General features: G+C 42.7%; 1 protein-coding gene across 1 annotated transcript in view; it reads left to right on the plus strand.

The window, feature by feature from the left end:
- Il13ra1 (interleukin 13 receptor subunit alpha 1) overlaps positions 1 to 20,006 on the plus strand; it is a 62,378-nt gene that overhangs the window by 22,150 nt on the left and 20,222 nt on the right. The window contains exons 5-8 of the mRNA XM_041642914.1: positions 7,052 to 7,236; positions 9,958 to 10,109; positions 16,320 to 16,367; positions 16,642 to 16,774. Coding sequence (XP_041498848.1) covers positions 7,052 to 7,236; positions 9,958 to 10,109; positions 16,320 to 16,367; positions 16,642 to 16,774 — 518 coding nt within the window. The remainder of the gene's footprint in view (positions 1 to 7,051; positions 7,237 to 9,957; positions 10,110 to 16,319; positions 16,368 to 16,641; positions 16,775 to 20,006) is intronic.

The raw sequence follows: 20,006 nt of genomic DNA on the forward strand, positions 1-20,006 counted from the left end.
CAGTCTCGTGTGTATTTGTGTGTAGAGTTCTATGTAGCTTTTATCACACCACATGGCTCCACCACTACAACGTTCCCGCCAGTTGCTCTTTCATAGCCTCTGCCATCCCGTCCTCCTTTTCATTCCTCTCACCCAAGTCTCTAACCTCTGGCGGCCACTCACCGATCTGTCCTCCGTCCATATAATTTTGTTATTTCAAGAATGTCACTGGAATGAAATTCTACACATCACATACCATATAAAATGGGCTTCAAAAAAAAAAGCAGCACAATTCCCAAGATCCATAATACACACACACACACACACACACACACACACACACACACACACACACTACATTCCTTTCTCTGTTTTTGAAACAGGTTCTCACACTGTAGCTTAGGCTAGCCTGGAGCTCACTGTGTATCCCAGGCTGGCCCCAGACTGTGGCAATACTCCTGGGATCATCATGCCTGCCTGAAATTGGGGGATTTTTACAAGCAGGTTTATTTACGCTTTATAAAGGCCCAAAAGACTTCATTGATTTGATATTTGTAAATATTTGTGGAATATATTATAATTTGGTTTTTATAAGCTATATGCTGTGACCAAGTCATGCTAAATACCATATCTCTCTCCTCAAAAACTGTTGTTTCTGTATGCTGAAAGCCTTCAAACTCATTTCTTATCTTTGTAATTAGCTGTTAGGGGCACTAGCCCTGCTAGCTGTAGAACACTGAACTTACTCCTTACCCTCTTACCGTACCTACTACCCACCCTCCTCTATCTATCTCCCTATCAATCATGAATATTGCATTAGTCATGATTATATTTCTGTATAAAATGATAAAAAAAAAAGCAGCCAGGGGATGAGAGGGTTTCTTTTAACCTAAAGTTTATAGCTCCTCTTGAGCAGAATTCAGGGCTAGAACTCAGGCAGGAACCTGGAGGCAGGAACTGAAGTAGAGGCCATGGAGGAGTCCTAATTACTTGCTCCCCCTGGTATACTCAGTGTTCTTCCACAGGCTAGGACCACCCGCCCTGAGGTGGTCCCACTCGCAATGGGCTGGGCTCGCTCACACCAGTCACTAATGAAGAAAATGCTTCTTCACAGCCTTGCCCACAGAGCAATCCCATGGAAACAATACTTCAATAGAGACTCCTTTCCTCTTTCCAGATATGTCTAGGTTTATGTCAAGTTGACAAAAAAACAAAGTCTGTCTAGGGCAAGGATATTGAGACACCGTGACAGCTGGCTGGAGAAAGGAGTCCAACCTTGGGAATCTGTCCTCTCCATGGCCTTGTTCTCCTCACTTGTTCCATAAAACATCTCTGAGAGAAAGGCACGGGACCATGTCTAGCACCTCTGAAGATGTATGTTCTGGAATATCAGATTGTGCCTGTGGCTCAGGGGTAGAGGATTTGCCCAACATGCACAAGACCTTAAGGAAAGAAAGCAAAATCTTCTTAGAGTGACCATTTTGCCTGCTTACATCATGGAAGATATTCATACTATATTAAAACACTCATGGGTATGGGCAGATCATGAAGCAGAGTGTGAAACCCCCATATGGTATTTTCATTTAAATTTATTTTTAAATGATGCATAAAATATTGCATATTTATGGGCTATCACATGATATTTCAATATATATGTGCGTGCAAGTGTGCACTATATAAACTAGGCTCGGCATGTCAGCCCCCTCAAATCACTTTTTCATTGTTGAATGAAATCCTCCTAAATGTCCCGGGGCATTGCAATCACCCTCCTCCCTATTGGTTGGGAGGGTCAGCGTGATAAGGTTAAGACACACCACATGTAAAGCCAGGTGGTCCTAAGATTGTGTGGACAACTCTGTAGGCTTCTTTTTCCCAGTCCCTCATCTCCATGTAAAAGTTCCCATTGTTCATTCTTGGTACCCACTGGATCACCTTTTCTTATGCATCGTGTGGCACTCTTGTACCTTTATGGTAAAGCCTACCATACTCTTCAACATGACAGACAAAGCCCCTGATTGCCTGGCTACTGGCAACCTGTCTAGCGTGTCTCATCCCCCTCCTTGGACTTCTGCCCCTCTTACAGCCTACACTGAATTTATTTCCACTCTTTACACGGTCTCTTCAATACCCAGAATAGTGGTACTCAAACAGGGATCTTTACCTAGACCAGTGGGAACGTATTCTACCTTCTTTCACAGTCCATTGACCTAATGCATCCTGTTTGTCCTCCGCTCCGCTAAGATGCAATTTCCTCTTCAGACTGTCTTCCTGTACCTCTCAAGTCTGGAGACATATCCCCAGCAGTACCTTTGAGTGTCACGATGCCCTGCACAGTGCATCATCATTTCCTGTTTACTTGGTGGTAGTTCCCTTCTCCAGGCTGCAATCTCCTTTGCGAGCAGAGGCAGTGTTTTGCTTCCCCCAGCACTCGACACTTGGGGTACGTGTTACATAAATCAGTTATGAAATTCTTGGTAGGATCCAAAACTAGAGAACAGTCGGGGATAGGATGAGGACGTAGAAATATAAGCAGTGCAGGATCTCTATAGTCCGGGAGTGAAAAAGAAGGGTTGAGTACGTCTGGCTCCCCAAGACTTGGTAGCAGGGTAACAAACAGAATTAAGCCTTTAGGAGTCGCCTGGCTCTGTGCTGCAGTGAAAGGCATAGAGAGATGTTAGTATAGGTTTGAAAGATACCTTAGGAATTGGTAGCATGCCTGTGTTTATTATGCTGTTAACCCCAGAGTTATCACAGGGAAAGCCTTTAGAAATGTGTCTATAGGAGGGGATTAGAAAGAGAGTGAGGGGGAGTCTTAAAATGACCTCATTTTACAACAGACTGAAGGAAAGCAATCAGTTATTACAATTGGGGTGAACTAGTCCTTAAGGATCTATTAAATAAAAAATAGGAGGAGGTGTGCACGCCCTGGAGATATGCTAGCAAAAACCAAGACTCAGTGCAAGCCGTGCAATGTCCCTGTGGCGGTTTGAAAGAAAATGCCCCCATAGGGAGTGGCACTATTAGGAGGTGTGGCTTTGTTGGAGTAGGTGTAGCCTTGTTGGAGGAAGTGTGTCACTGTGGAGGTAGGCTTTGAGGTCTCCTTGCTCAAACTATACTCAGTGTGACACATGGTTGCTTCTGCTTGCCTGGGGATTCAGATGTAGAACTCTCAGCTCCTTCTCCAGCACCCTATCTGCCTGCACTCCGCCATGTCCCTGCCATGATGATAAAGGACTAAACCTCTGAACTGTAAGCTAGCCCCAATTAAATGTTTTCCTTTATCAGAGTTGACATGGTCATGGTGTCTCTTCACAGCAATAAAAACCCTAACTGACTAAGACAGCCTTCTTGGGATTAATCTGGGAAAGCATTCTTCTCTGAGATGGTGCAGGCTCTTGTCACAGTTGACAACAAACAGTGTTTGAGTTGGCCTTCGGCCCCAAGTTGAAGCATTCTGGCAGAGCACAATCTGTAACTGGACATGGCTCAAGGAGTGATCTGGAAAGTGGTGGTTTGCTGACACCCCAGTGGTCAGTTATCAAAGATACTACTTCTTGTCAATGTATTTCCAGTGCTGGTCATTTGACAGATGCTCTTTCCATGGTTTACGTAGTGTGGACTTGGCTGCTCAGTACAGGAGAGGCTAGCTATGTATGACTCTGCCTTAGTTCCTTTTCTATTGCTGTGCTAAGACTTTATGACTGAGACAGCTTTTAAAATAAAGTGTTTAATTTGGGGCTAACAGTTCCAGAAGGTTAGAGTTCATGACTATCATGATGAGACAGCAGCCAACCAGGCATGGCATTGGAACAGTAGCTGAGAGTCCACATCTTGACCCTTAACTACGAGACAGAAAGATAGCTAACTGGGAGTGGCATGGGTTTTCCAAAACTCCAAATCCACCTCCAGGGACACACCTTCTCCAACAAGGCCAGCTCTCTGAATCCTTCCCGAACGTTTCTACCAACTAAGGATGGAGCATTCAAGTATATGACTAATGGGGACCATTCTCATTCAAACCACCACAGGCTGTTTACAGTTTAATTTCAACGAAATTAAAACCTCGCTGACTCCGTCTGACCGGCCAGTTCCAGAGGTCACAGATGACTGTTGTATTGGATGGCCCATTTCTGTTGGACGGTGTTGTCCTGTGTTGTCTGCTCTCACCACTCCACAACTTCTTCATTCTGGTGCCAGACTATGTGTGTGCTCAAATCCTTACTTGTAATAAGCCTTTCTTATCTCTGAGCCTCGGTTTTATCATCTGTAAAATGGGGATGGTGATGTTAACTACTTCTGAAGTTGGGGGCTGCTATATAAAAAGTGCTTGGAATCGTGATTGACGGTCAGCATGGCAGCTCCTGAGGGCTGGAGATACCGATGTTTGTTGGTTATTTGTGCTCCCTTGCAGATACAGTCACCACTCAGTGATTCTCACTTCTCCTTCCACATGGAATTGGCATCAAGCCCATGCTTCCTCCTCCCCTCCACTTCCCTAGATGGATTCCTTTCAATCAAAACCCCAAAGGCAAGGGAGTCCAGACATGTTATTGGTTAGCAAACCCGAACAATGGCCTAGGTATCCATGTAGATCACATTGCACTATTTGCCAGACTGTTTGCCCTAGTCCCCAGTCAGAAAATGGGGAGATTATTTTTTTTTAATTCAAAATCATGGTTTGTCAAGCCAGAGCAGTGACTTGTATCATAGCAGGGTCGTTTGGGATTGGAAAGAGCCTGACCTGAAGAGCTCCAGTCCGGTCAACTTGATGAATTGTAGGGATCTTCCCCACACACATTAATCACCTTCAGAGTCCACGAGTTATCTATGAACTGTTGGCGGGGGGACAAAATGAACAATGAACCCAGAAGGCTGTACATCACAGGAGTTCCTCTCATTATATTTTTAAAGTCACATTTATCACTAGCTTTTGCTATGTAAGAAGACAATGTCATTAGTAGTGTTAGTTTCTGTTTTGATTGGAAAACATTCCAGGACTGTCTAATCCCAAAACTGCTCATGGCCATAATTTAAGATTCTAGAAGTTTTCTTTTATGATCCATAGAGACTTACAACTAAGAGGAAAGATTTCGTGCTTTTAGATGATCATAGTAGCACTTTGGAGGGGGAGACTGGACAATCCTAGGAGTTCAAGTTTATCTTTTGACAACAGAGTGAGTTTGAGGCCAGTCTGGCCATCAAGACCCTGTGTCTCAACAACAGCAACATAAAGGAATGCACTTTCTCTTGACAGACATTCTATATCAAAACACTGCTTTGTAGTATTTGTAGAGTAAACATATTACATTTTCATTAAAAAAAAAACAAACCTGGTTTGCAGCAGGATTTTGTGTTTTCTGAGCTCAGGAAGAACTACAGATAATTCTGAGGTTACAGGTGAGGGTTTGAGACTCTCTGTTCTTTGCTCATTTTTAAAAGTGATCTTCCTTTTCTACAGAACCTTTGCACAACTGCAACTGTGGCAGATGATGTAAGACTTGACCTTGTCTTGTTCCAGTTCCTAAAAAATAGAGTTCTCTGATAGCTGATGTGAAAGAGAGACAGAGAGAGTGTAATAAACACATTGTCTAGGTGCTCATGGTCACTTGGGAAGGCATGGGTAGAGATGAAATGGGATTTAGGATGCCAGCAGCACTAATTCTTAAAGCTGGACGGTAGAGTGAACACTGCGAAAGTCATCGTGTGCTCAAATGCTGATCTGGCGGTAATGAGAAGGCATTAGTAATGAAGATTAGAGGGGTCAAGTATGAAGTCTGAAGCTGTGAGATCATGAATTAGGGGGTGACCAGTGGGAGTATCACAGAAGATGAGACTCCAAGAGAGTTGGCAAACAGAATTTGGTGCTAGGATATGGAGAAAAAAGAAAAAAAAAAGGTTCATTATTTCAATGTATCTAAGGAACATCAAGAAAATGAACACGGAGTGGGAGAAATGGGAATGTGGCAGAAATGGCAGTTTGGTGAGGGATAGGGTAGGTACATATGGTGTCTTCAGTCAATGGCTGAGGCAAACGGGAAGAATCCTTAAAGTCTGGGATGAGCAGGGTGGTGGCATACACCTTTAATCCCAGCACTCAGGAGACAGAGGCAGGTGGGTATCTGTGATTTCCAGGCAAGCCTGGTGAATTCCAGGCCACACAGACACTGTCTGGAATAAACAAACAAACGAACAAAACCTACAAAATCTTGGAGGAATTCTGAGGTGAATGGTCAAGTTTAGGAATTGCCCAGAATACATATTAAAGTAGAAGGATGGGGTGACCAGCAGAATGCATGGATAAGGAAATCAGAAGTAGGGAAAGGGAGGTGCTGAGGAGATGACCTTTTTGGTACATATACTGCTTACTTTGTAACCATGAGGATCTTCATTCACATCCTTAGCACTCATATTTTTTTCTTAAAAAAAAAAAAAGCTGGGTATAGAGGTGTGTGCTTTTTTAATCCTAGTACTGAAATAGAGAAGAATGAAGGATCCCTGCGGCTTGCTGATCAGTAAATGTAATCCAAGTACCAGTGAGCCACCCTGTCTCAAGTTACAAAGTGGAGAGCCATGGAGGAAAACATCAACACTTCCCTCTTGCCTCTATATGCATATGTGCGGACACCCATGGATACATCCACACATAAAACAGAAGTAGAGACGAATGTCATTATGACTATCCCCCCCCCCCCCCCCCCCCGCTCCTGGAGCCGGGAAGAAAGAGACAGAGTGGAGCAGAGGGAAGCCACTGAGGTTCGGTATATCTGCCTTTTCAGAAGGGGTAAACCTTCTCATTCTGGCTTCAGAACTTCTCCCCTCATACAGAAGAGCAATGGAAGGGTTCCAGTGCCTATGGCTATCCTGAGTACTAATGCCCATTGTCAAAGGACAATCTTTTCTCCTAGAATATGAAATGAGCCATGTTAGAAATCGGGCTCTTAAAAACGATCATGCTTTATTGCATATATTGTTTCTCATGGAGATTTCTTTCTGCCATTTTTTTTAAATAACTACCCTTGTCTCTTGACCTTCTTCAAAATAACTCAGAGCATTGTCTCATTTTATCTTGTAGGTACAGCAGCCTGGGGAAAGTTCTTCAGTGTGAAAACATCTATAAAGAAGGTCAACGCATGAGCTGTTCCTTTAAACTGACTAAAGTAGATTCGAGTTTTGAGCAGCACAACATTCAAATCATGGTCAAGGACACTGCTGGGAAAATTAGGCCATCCTTCAAAATAGTGTCTTTAATTTCCCGTGGTAAGTTTGCAAAGCCCCCTTGGACAGCATGGATGAAAGGTCGTTCTGTCTTTGAATGGTTAAAGCAAATAATTGAAGATGATAAATTTCGGTCTGAAGATCTTCCTGGAACAAGAGACTGCATGCACACACGCTTTTCTTTGATTGATGCTTTAAGACGCAGATGAGAAATGGTATTTCTGGAACATGAGTACCACGTGCTTTCTTCTCGTTGACTTAGAAACAGGCAGAGATTTATTAGGGCAGCCAGTTGTGCGGCCAAGATTGGAACCTGGGCTCCCTGACTCAGAGATCTCGTTTCACTTTGGTACTCTGGAGAGCTGCTCTTCAGATGTTATAGTCTCTGAATAATCTTTTGGCTAGAAAGCCTTGGATGGGGTACAGTGCTGGGGATTGAGTGTAGGACCTTGCGGATGCTGAGCAATGCTCTACCACTAAACTATGCACTCACCACTGTATTCCAATTGCGGAACTCCACATGGCACACGCACGGTCTAGGACACCCAGATCTGGTCATATTGGCTAAGTATCGACTTGTTAGAGAGGCCAGTGGTAGTTTACTTCTCTGTTACTTTGATAAAACACTGGTCCAAATCAACTTGGGGAGGAAAGAGTTTATTTGTCTTACATTTCCATGTCACAGACCATTGTTGAAGGATGCTGAGGAAGGAGCTCAAGGCGGGAGACTGGAGGAAGAGACTGACGCAGAGACCGTAGATGAAGGCTGATTACTAGCTGCTCCCTTTGGTTTGCTCGGCCTATTTGGAGGTGGAATTGCTCACAGTTGCCTAGGTCCTGCCACATCAATCATCAACCAACAAAGTGCCCTACAGATATGGCTGCAGGTCTGTCTGATAGAGACACATCCTCAGTTGAGGCTTGCTCTTCCCAGGACTCCAGTTCATTTCAATGACAAAATTAACCAGCACAAGGCTTCAACTTGAACAACCAATATTTGGTTGAGGACCTAGTGCCTCCTCTTGTCAAAGCATATAGACCCTTTTTGAGTGTTTCTTTATTTGTAAAATGGAATATATAGTCCACTTCAACTCCAAAAAATTGTAAGCGCCAAAGGGCATGAGGTATGAAAAGGCGTTTTGTAAATCTCCAAAGGAAAATAATGTCAGTATGTCGGTTTGCTTGTTGCGGTAACCTATGAGGGAGCTCAGATTCTGGCTAAATGATTAATAGAAAAGAGGCATCTTTTGGCAAAGGCTTATCTAAATCTGTAAGCAAAACACTACTTACCACTCCTCCAGATAATCTTGGAAGTCAACTGTAGCAGGGGACCAAAGGCAGCCTAGTTTGTAGGCCAAGAGAGTGAGGTCAGGATAGTTTATCACATGGGGTTGGCCAAAGTAAAGTCCTCTTTTTCCTCTTACTTCTTTGGCAGACTATCTTAGGTAGGGTTTTAAGGTTTATTTTACTGGTCGTTTTGGAATTAATGGTAACATAAAGAATAATTCTTCTTGACAAGAAGTTGGCCTCTATATGTTTTCTGTTAATTACCCATTATTTTCTGTTCCTTATTCTTAAGTACAGTTCATTCCTGCAAAAGTAATGTGACCTTTGAAAGCTATTGCTTTCAAAGTATTTTATTCTTTTTTTATTTTTTATTTTTTTTTTATTTTTCGAGACAGGGTTTCTCCATAGCTTTTTGGTTCCTGTCCTGGAACTAGCTCTTGTAGACCAGGCTGGCCTCGAACTCACAGAGATCCGCCTGCCTCTGCCTCCTGAGTGCTGGGATTAAAGGTGTGCGCCACCACTGCCCGGCAAAGTATTTTATTCTTAATTGGGATTCTAATCATCATTATCATTGTACACGCACAGTAGTGCTAAGTATATTCATATTGTTGTACAGAAGATCTCTATAAGAGATTTTTCTTTTCTTTTCTTGTTTTGAGACAGAATTTCTCTATATAAAAGTCCTGGCTGTCCTGGAACTCGGTCTGTAGACCAGGCTGGCCTCGAACTTGCAGAGACCCACTTGCCTCCACTTACAAAGTGCTGGGATTAAAGGTGTGTGCCACCACTGCCCAGCATCTATACGTTTTTCGTCATGCACAAGTGAAATTCTACCTATTAAGCAGGAGTTCTGTTTCCCTCTTGGCAGCATGCCTCTGCAGTCGATTCCTTTGACTACAGCTCCCTTAGTATTTCACAGGAGCAGGATCACTGCACTCCTCTTGTTTTAGGTCAGATTGCTTCGCTTAACAAAATGTTATCAAAGTACAGACACGTTACAGCCTGTAGTGGAGAGCAGGCTATTTTTTTAAAATCATGATCTTGGAGTGGCATCAGCGAGGGAGAGCTCGAGAAGCCTCTGGTACCTAGTATTTTCTTACCCATGTGGTGGAAGTACCTGTGCATCCAAGAACTCATTTTCTCTATCCTCTGTGTGGCATCTAGATGTCCTGGTTCTGCTTTGACCATTTTCTGACTAGACTCAGATCAGAGTTCATGTCATTTACCAGATAACCCCAAAAGCTCTCCTTAAATCCATTTTACTGGGCAGTTTTAAATACACTTCCTCTGCTAATTGTGGGTAATCAGAAATTCTCAAACTCTATATCAGATCATGTGAGGCCATTAAAAGCCATCAGCCCTATTTTGATTTCACTTTGTGAACCTTCATTATCCAGTTTACATATATAATCATATCTTATATACACATAATTAAATGAACTTGTAGAAACTAATTTTCTTTCTTCTATCTTTCAGTGAAACCTGGTCCTCCACATATTGAACATCTTTTCTTCAAAAATGATGTCTTATTTGTGCAGTGGAAGAATCCTCAGAATTTTAGCAGCAGATGCTTATCTTCTGAAGTGGATGTCAAAAACAGTCAAAATGGACTACATTCTCCTTTCTCTGTAAGTTTGGTTAGATGATAGGTCTTTTATGGAGTGTTTTCTTTTACTAAAATAATTAAATGTAGCTCTTAACATTTGTCAGCAGATAATAAAAAAATTAAAAATAAGGCATAGTGCAGGTTTTGAAGGTTTACAGAAGTATTGGGTGCAGGGTTTAAATTGCTTAAAACATTGCTATTGTCTGCCATGTACCAGACACATTTGCTTGCCACAGCAATGAAAATGACAGTTGATAAACATTTCTCGCTCTCTCTTTCACCTCATGGAGATTGCTGGTTGAAAATAAGTATGTGACTTAGTCAACTAATTTCACAGTGTATTATGAAGGAAAAGCAAATGGTCTGATAAGTAGAAGGACTAGAAGGGCCTGAGGAAATATTAGGTAGGGAAGTCACACGCAATAATGGTATTTGAGATGAGAGCAGAGTGCTTAGCAGGAGCTAGCTGTGTGCGGAATTGGGGTTAGAAGGGGCAGCAGATGAAAGAAAACCGGAGTCAAGAGTGGGCTTGATGTGGTTGAGAGCGGAGGGAGCGGGCGTGGCCAGAACAAGACAGGAGCAGTGTTTCAGCAATAGGCAGAGACAAACCCGTGCAGGTGTGTAGAGGCCCTAGGGAGGACACTCTGTTTTCTTGGAGTTTGTGGCAGGAATGTAGTCAAATTGAAATAGTCAGTGCCTGTTGGATTACACTCATATCTGCCGTCCAAAAACCGATGCAAAACATACAAATTGAAAGTCTCTGTGGGGCCTTCATCAGAATATGGTGTAACTTTAGGGCATCGGTCCCATTATGTTTTATAGATTCTTGTGAGGACTTTGTTGCTTTGCTTAGAAAATTTCAGTTGGAGTGGGGAGGCTGGCCTGATTGCTCAGTGGTTTGCTGCTAAGCCTTATGAGCTGTGGGATCCACAGGGGTGGAAGGAGGGAAGCAATTCCTGCAAAGTTTTCCTCTGACCTCCCCATGTGTGCCGTATCAGTCACACACCCACACACATGCACATATGCCCAGGTACACACTAAATGTAATAACTAAAAACCCTTTGTAGGTCCAGATTTCAAGCCAGACCATCCTAGGTGTATGTTTCCATAAGGTGGCGCCTCAAGACCACGACAGTACCTTGCTCTCTTGTTTGCTACTGGTCGGGGTCCTTTGTGCAGTTTCATTTTAGAAGGTCTGTACTAAACTGTGTTAGATTGCTTTTAGAGGAACCCAGTATCTTGCATGCGGCTAAAAGTTCTGGGTCCACTTGTTTTCGCTCATTATGGAACTCTCCAAATGCTTATGAAAATAAGTCAATGTTGACATTCTCTAACTCCACAGGGAATGCCCAGCTCCACAGCAGGACAGAGCCCTTCAGGGCGTTTGCAAATGAAGCTATGTAATAATGTTCAGTCCTTGTGAGTGTTAGAAAGCACCATGTCCCCATGCGAAAAGAAATTATTTCTGGGGGCAGGGAGGGGAGAATGTTGGGATTGAAAGCAAAGTGAGTATTTCGAACACTCCAGCCTTTACTCTCCCCTGGTGCTTCTGTGGGAAATGCCAAAACAAGTACTGCTTCTCTGAACTCATTTGCTTTCTAAAGCTTGACCACACTTAGGCCTCTTCTCTCTGTTGAAAGTAGGCAACAGATAGCAGGTCGTGTTGACTTCATTCTGTCCTTGGTACTAACAACTTATATCCACCAAATGGTGACTATTTAGGTTTATTACTAAGTACTTTCTCTCAGTTCTCTCATTTAGAGATCACACTAAGCCTAGGGACCTATGTCCCGTTATTTGATCCCTGCCTTACATTGGGAAAGTTTCGTTACACCTAAGGCCATATTTCTAGTAAAAGAATCATGATTTAAGCAAAAGGGGCTAGAGGGATGGTCCAGTTGTTAAGAGAACTGGCTGCTTTGCTGGAAGACTTGGCTTTGATTCTCAGTTCCTACATGGTGGCCCAAGACTGACTGTAACTTCAGTTCTAGGGATTTGATGCCATCTTCTGGCTTCTGAGGGCACCATGGAGCATACATGCCAGCAAAATGCTCATGTGGAATATAAAAACTCAAAGAGATTGAAGCAAAAGTCTTAACCCCAAGTTTGTGTTTTTAGCCCCTGGAGACCACCTTAGTACTTCTCTTAACACTAATGCCTACCATTTATTAGCTGTCTAGAACATACTACAGAGACACTGGTCTAAGGGCGTCTGATGGACTAGTTCGTAATAACCCATGAAGCTAGTAGTATGGGAACCCGTATTTTTGAGAAACCAAGGTTGAAGAACTTTCACACAACTTGTAAGTCAGTATGAACTCAGAGGCCAGTCTCTGTGTCTTCGACTTAGCCCAAGATTACCTGGTACAATAAATGAGGGCTAAGTCTATATCTTAGTGGTAGAACCCTTGCCTAGCATGCTTGAGGTCCTAGGTTCAATCCCTAGTACTTAAAAAAACATACTAATTAAAGTCTTGTTGAATTAATAAATATTAAGAAATATGTCGCTTCTGAACTAAAGAAACCATGTATGCTGTGGATGTTATATACATAGACCGGACTGTAGTCTCTCTGGAATGACTCTATTTGTGCTTGAGTTTAGTGTTTTCTTCAAGCAGATGTTCACCAGCTGCTTCCACCCTAGAATGACATCAGCTTTTTGTGTGCGAAGTTTGAGCTTTGCTGATGAGACAGACTACTTGAGGAGTTGTAGTTGTCTGTTGGAGTTGCAGGTCTGGGAATGGGTAAACTGGACCATGGGCTCCTACCATCATACTGGGGGCTGTTATATTCAGAGAGAGCTTGGAACAGAATCATGAAATAAGATAGGAATTGTTTTCGTATCCCCACTCCTTCCTAGACAACTGTCTACTTGGTGTTCTGTGCCCTCGTTTTCCTCATCTCAGAGACAGCAGCAGCTGCTGACCCATACGTGAGGATTTCCAGTGGAATGAGAGCCTAGACTTAATCTACACAGTGATTTGCTGACTTTGGCATTCGTATGTTTGGGAAATGGTCCAGGAAAGAAGTGACATCAGTCTACAGCTTGATCCCTCAAGTGGCACTTGACACTTGTCATTTCCCAGAAGGCCAGTGGTTCCAGCAATAGGACACTGAGGCTACCTGTTTTTTCTCTGCCTGTGTATGCACTACTGGAATGATAGGCTTTTCTCGTTCTGTTGGCCTTTTAGCTCTTCAGAAATGCTGGTATGGACTATTTAGTGAATGACATTGAGTGCCAAAATTAATGGAGGTATGTTGTGGTCCTTACACCATGTTTAAATGTTCCTTTGACAGGGGCTGGAGAGATGGCTCACAGTGATTAAGAGTACTGGCTGCTCTTGCAGAGGCCTGGGGTTCAAATTCTAGCAACCGTGGCGCACAACCATCTGTAACTCCAGTTCCAGGAAATCCCACATGCTCACATAGACACACATGCAGACAAAACACCAATGCACACAATATGAAAGTAAATTATTGGAACTTTTTAAAATGTTTGTTGACCTAAGTTTAATTGTTAAGACTAAGCAACAGATTTTCATGCTTGATTTGTTTGACTGTTGTTGAAGAATTCAAATTTATATCTTAGGTATTCAACAAGGAAGATGAGTGTCTTAAAAATTAGTGGTGGAGGGCTAAAGAAATGGCTCAGTGATACAGCCCACCTATTGTTCTTGTAGAGAACCTGTGTTCAGTTTCTACCACCCACATGGTAGGGATCAGAACTGTCGAAACTTCTAGAGAATCCAATGCTCTCTTCTGACTTCTGCCTATATATGTGCACATACATCCATTCAGATAAACACATTAAATAAACAATTTTAAATATTTTTGTAACAGAATATAATTCACTCTAGAAAAATATTGCATAAGTCATAATATACATGTCAATGATTGTTATAAGTTATTTTATTTATTTGAGTTTTTGCTTTGTTTTTTATCTTGTTTTTAGGAAAAAGAGTCTCATAGAGCTTGTCTCAAGCTCACTGTGTAGCTAAAGCTGGCCTTGAACTGCTGGCCCTCCAGCCTCTGCCTTCCAAGTGCTGAAATTGTAGGCATGTGCTTCTGCAGACAGCTTTAGAAATAAGTTTTACAAATTACCTTTCACCTGTATAGCCCAACACTGCAAAAGCCCCTCCTTATCTATTCTAGGTGCTATACCCCAAAAGGAAAACTATGATCAGGACTTCTAATCGTGTAGATTGGTTTTGTTGCTACTATTTAAACTTTCTCAGGCATTCTAGCCATGTCTAGAGGGCTGAGAGGAGACTAGCTTACCCAGGGGGTTGAAATCACCCCCAGGAAATGAAACAGGTTTATGTCTCTGCATGTCTCTTTCTCTCTCTCAATCAGTGACTTATTTGGACAGCAACTATGTTCACCATTATACCATCAATGCCACAGCATATTTTCTGTGGGTTTGTCATCTTTGATTCAACATAAAGTTTACAAGACTTTCCCAGTATACGTAGATGGTTAATTTTCATCATGTGCATCCCATTGTGCAACTGTATCGCTTTCTACTAATGGATTTTCTCATTGACTTGGCAAATTTCCAGTTTAAGCTACAATGAATAGTGGTTTACAGACATTTGCATACCTGTCTCCTGGTACATAAGTGCATAACTCTCTGTGGGCATGCCTCCATTTATGTGGGGGGTGAGATGTCCAAAGGTTACAGATGAATGCCTCTATAGAAAACATTTTCCAAATGTTTGTACCAATTTGCACATCTAGCAGAAATTGAGAGTTGCAGGCACCTTGTGACCCATCAACATTTAATAGTTTCTGGGAGGTCTGTGTTGTTATTTCTACTTCATTTGCACTTCCCTGATGTCCAGTGAAGTTAAGAACTTTTTCTTATTGATTGCCCATGTACATATTTTCTCGTGAATTCCCTCTTCAGGTCATTTTCCAATTATTGAGCTGTCTTTCATTAATATTTAGAGGAAGAATATATTCACAGCCTTCGTTAGGGTTTATACAATATGTTTTCTTCTTCTTTACATGGCCTGCTTGTTTCCCTAATAGGTTGTGGGTTTTTTTAGTGTTAACATTTTATAAAATATTTCTTTATGGTTCATAGGTGCTGCTTGACACGTCCTTTTCTCTTTCAAAGCTATGAAGATGGGTCCTCTGATGGCTTGCTATATTTATGTGTTTATGTCTGTTCATTTATTTTTTTCCTCTCACTTATGTGTGGTGTAGGTGTGTGTTTGCATGTGTGTGGAGGCTCAAGGTTGACTTTGAGAATCCACCATTATCATGCCTCAACTTTCTTCACTGAAAATGATAGATCTCTCAATCAAACATGGAACCCATTGATATAGCTAGCCTTTAGATTGCTATGGGCAATCCTCTGCCTCACTGATACAGCTGGTCTCCAGATTGCTATGGGCAATCCTCTTGCCTCCATCTTTCTGGAGCTGGATTTACAGGTGAATGCCACACCCACACACCCAGTATTACATATGTGTCCTACTGCTCTGAACTCTAGTCCTTGTGCCTGCACGGTGGGCACTTAGCCACTGAGCCATCTCTACGGTCCCTTTGTTCATTTACTTGACTTTCCATAGGTCCATTTGCAGCACACTTGAAAATGGTCTTGTGAACGGTGTGAGGTAGAGGGAAAGACTTTCTTTATTCTAGGGATATGTAATATACACAGCACTGCTTATTTATCCACTGAATGTTTCTCTTTTATTTCTTTAAATTTTGCATCATTTTTATTTATGTGTGTGTGTGTGTGTGTGTGTGTGTGTGTGTGTGTGTGTACGGGTATGTGCATATGAATGAAGGTGCCAGAGGAAGCCAGAGGTGTTAGATTTCCTGTAACTGGAGTTGTAGACAGTTGTGACCTGCCTAACATGGATGCTGAAAATCAAACTTTGGTCCTCTGGAAGAGAAGCAAGTTCTCTTAGCTTGACACATCGCTGCAGCCCACATGTTCTTGTAATAGGATGCGAGGAAAGCCTGTTAGAAGTGGCAAAAAGAGCTGGGCGGTGGTGGTGCACATCTTTAATCCCAGCACTCGGGAGGCAGAGGCAGGTGGATCTCTGTGAGTTCGAGACCAGCCTGGTCTACAGAGCTAGTTCCAGGACAGGCTCGAAAGCCACAGAGAAACCCTGTCTCGAAAAACCAAAAAAAAAAAAAAAAAAAAAAAAAAAAAAAGTGGCATAAAGAAAAAGCATAAAACATTTTTTTTTTTAATTTTGGAACTTTTTTTTTCAAGGTTGAAGAGGACAAATGCCAGAATTCAGAATTTGATCAAAACATGGAGGTCAGTTAATTCAGCTTTTGTTATCTGGGCTTCGACACCAAGTAACGGGGGTGGGGCAGGTCAGGAACAGCGTAAACTTGAAATGCTTAGTGAAAAGCAAACTGTTTTGTTCTGTGGATTATTGCCAGTGTTTTTCAGGAGTCAAAGTCAGATTATCTGAATTGTAACCCAAGTCTTAATCACATACAGAATATGACCAATGATTATCATTCAACAGCAGAGCTAAGGGGAGTTAACTGATGATATTTTTGTGCGTTTCTGCTTTGTCTCAAAGGGTGCAGGCTGTTTCATCCTCCCTGGTGTTCTTGCTGACACTGTCTACACCGTCAGAGTAAGAGTCAAAACAAACAGGTTATGCTTTGATGACAACTACCTGTGGAGTAACTGGAGCGAAGCCCTGAGCATTGGTAAGAGAAGACAGTGCCATTACAGGCTAAAACACTGATGGCGGGAATTAAGTTGAAACACAAAATAGATTGGGAAAGGGTTTGCCATTCTTTCTTGATGCCAGAGAGCATTTAAAATGCACATTTCCTTTCCATCTAATTGTTATCAAATCGCCCAGGGTTGATAGACAGCATACAGTTCTTTGGAAGACCACGATCCATAGGGTGTTATCCTCACCTCTGCCCCATCTCCATCTTTATCAGAAACCCAAACAAAAACACAGAAGCCAAGCACCATCAAATTTTCAGGTTGTACCGGACCAGAGGACTGTCCTTTATGCTGGTTGATAGGCTCAGGAGGGTAGCAATGAGCTTGATGGTATTTAATAGAGGTAAGCCTTGTTAGTGGCTATGCTGAGTAGGCCATGCTCAAATAAAGCATGAGAAAGACCTGTTTGAGTTGGATGCCAGATAAAAATGCATGCGCAGTCTTGGCTAACAGTGCTGGTGTAGCTCACACATCAAGATAGTGTTGCAGGGTAGGGCATCCATGGTTCATCCCCATAGGAAATATGAAATCAGGCTAAGGACATAGCTCATCTGGTAAAGTGCTTGCTGCGTAAGCATGGGGACCTAAGTTCAGTCCCTAGCACCTCCTTAGAAAAAGCTTAGCATGGGGGTATACACATGTAATCCCAGTACTCAGGGGGTAGGGGCAAGAGGATTTCTGAAGCTTGCTTGCCAGCTAATCTAGTTGAATTGGTGAGCTCCAGGTTTAGGAAGGGACTCTGTCTTTAAAAATAAGGCAGAAAGAAAGAGGAAGATACCTGACATTAACTCTGGTTTTTACTTACTTACATGCAAACACATACACACACACACACACACACACAGAGAGAGAGAGAGAGAGAGAGAGAGAGAGAGAGAGAGAGAGAGAGAGTGTGAGTGAGTTTGTGGCAACACCTTTCCCAATTTGCGTGTGGAGCATCACATTGTAAGAGATACAGTGACTGCCTGGAATCTGTCGTTGGAAGGGTAATGAGGATACTGAAGAACCTCAAACTCAATAGGGAACTGTACATGGAGTAAATTTGAGAAGATAGAACTGTTCAATTCTTAAATTTAAGGCATTGCTGGGTAGAAGAGGAAATTGGCTTTTCTTTTGGTGGCCACTAGGGGCAATATAAAACCAATATGAGACTTTTTCAAAGGCTGATTTTGTTGGTGGTGGTGGAGGGTTTTTTTTTTTTTTTTTTGGTTTTTCGAGACAGGGTTTCTCTGTGTAGCTTTGGAGGCTGTCCTGGAACTAGCTCTTGTAGACAAGGCTGGCCTCGAACTCACAGATATTCGCTTGCCCATGCCTCCTGAGTGCTGGGATTAAAGGCATGTGCCACCACTGCCTGGCTTTAAAGTGTTAAAAGAGTCAGAGGAATGGATTTTTGGAGAATGTCACCCCCTATTCATTGAGAGACTCAACAAGGTGTGTGTCAGATGTGGTCGAATTAGTTATCTGCTGTTACAGAACAAAGTACACCAACATTATCTAAGAATGGCGGCTAAGATCTATAATTCCAGTACTCAAGGGCTTTGGGCAGGAAGATTGGCATGTTTGCGGCCAACCATGGCTGCATAGTGAATCATTAATCAGCCTGGGCTACAGTGTGAAGCTCTGTCTCAGTAATAAAAAAAATCATAAAAACAAAGTAAATGACACCAAAGTTCAATAGCTTATAATTGTAGACACCTACCAACCACATACCAGTTTCTCAAGGTCAGGAGACTAGTGTAGTTTTAGTTTGTTTGTTTGGTTTTTGGATTTTTGAGACAGGGTTTTTCTGTAGCTTTGGAGCCAGTCGTGGAACTAGCTCTTGTGGACCAGGCTGGCCTTGAATTCACAGAGATCCGCCTGCCTCTGCCTCCCGAGTGCTGGGATTAAAGGTGTGTGTCACCACCACCACCTGGCTAAGAGTCTATTCACAAGGGTTGCATCAGGACCACAAGTGGTATTATAATCTCATCCAAAGGCTTGGCAGGGACTGAAGAGTCCACTTCTAGGTATACTGAAGGGGAAAAAAGAAGAGGATGCGCAGAGAGCTGCTAGGGGGAAAGTCATATGAAGATGAAGGAAGATACTGGAGTAAGGTAGCCCCAACCAAGGAACTCCAAAGACAGCTACCAGAAGCTGGAGAAAAGTGGGAGACTGTTTTCTATAGCCTTCAGAAAGGAGCATGGCTTTGCCAGTATCTTGAATTTGAACTTCTTATCTCCCGAACCATGAAAGAAAAGTTTTGTTTTTTCAAGTATCCAGTTTTCTGTGATCTGCAGTGGGAATCTAGTAGAAATATATGTTTTTAGTTCCCTGTCCCCTTAGGCCTGTCTACAGGGCTCCCTTCTGACATAGAAATAGGCTCCCCCAGGTGAGCAATCCTAGCAAGAAAGGCTTTATAAGAGAACTGCTATGGTAAAAATAAAAGCTGTGGTTTCCCCGGGGGGCACAGCATCAGAAACGCTGCAGGTCCCCGAGTGGCGGTAGTGGGCAGTGGATCCTGAGACCATGGTGGGCCACAGAAGCAGTCAGTCCCAGGCAGGGAGACTGAGATAGATAGGCATGCCATGCAGAGAAAGTGGGTATTTATCTAGTGGGTTATGGAAGGAAAGGGAAAGGAGAAGGGGAAAGAGCAGAAAGAGGGAGGGGGAGAGAGAGAGAGAGAGAGAGAGAGAGAGAGAGAGAGAGAGAGAGAGAAAAGAAAGGGGGGGGAAAGAGGAGCCACAGCAGCAGCTACTTCTTGGAAGAGAGACATAAAGGAAGGGGCTAAGACTGGAAGCAGAAGGAAGATCCACCTGCCTCAGTGGTAGAGGTGGGGAAGGTAGTGGGAGGGGCTTGTCTCTTAAAGGGATAGGACAGACCATTACAAGAACAGCCTTGTAAAAAGTATGGTCTGTCATCACTTATCTTGAAAATGAGAGACCAGTACTGGTGCTGTTTTGTTATTTAGAAGAAAGTCAATCAGTGCAACCCATGTCTAGACAGGGGATTGTATGATCACTGGGAGGCAGGAATCATCTAGGGTCATTTTTGAAGTTCCCTAAGACAAGGATATTAGGTCCTGATGATGCTTTCAAGAATCCCATGCCCTTGTGTTGAACATAGAAATATATAATTAGCTTTCCATGTTTTAGGTATAGAAAAACAAAGTTTGGAATTTGACAGTTCTATATTTGAAGCCTGCCTGAGCCTTATCCCTGCATAGTT

Source organism: Microtus oregoni, unplaced genomic scaffold, assembly GCF_018167655.1.
Source record: "Microtus oregoni isolate MIOR12 unplaced genomic scaffold, Mior012 000080F_ref0000499, whole genome shotgun sequence".
In the NCBI taxonomy this organism is placed as follows: domain Eukaryota; kingdom Metazoa; phylum Chordata; class Mammalia; order Rodentia; family Cricetidae; genus Microtus; species Microtus oregoni.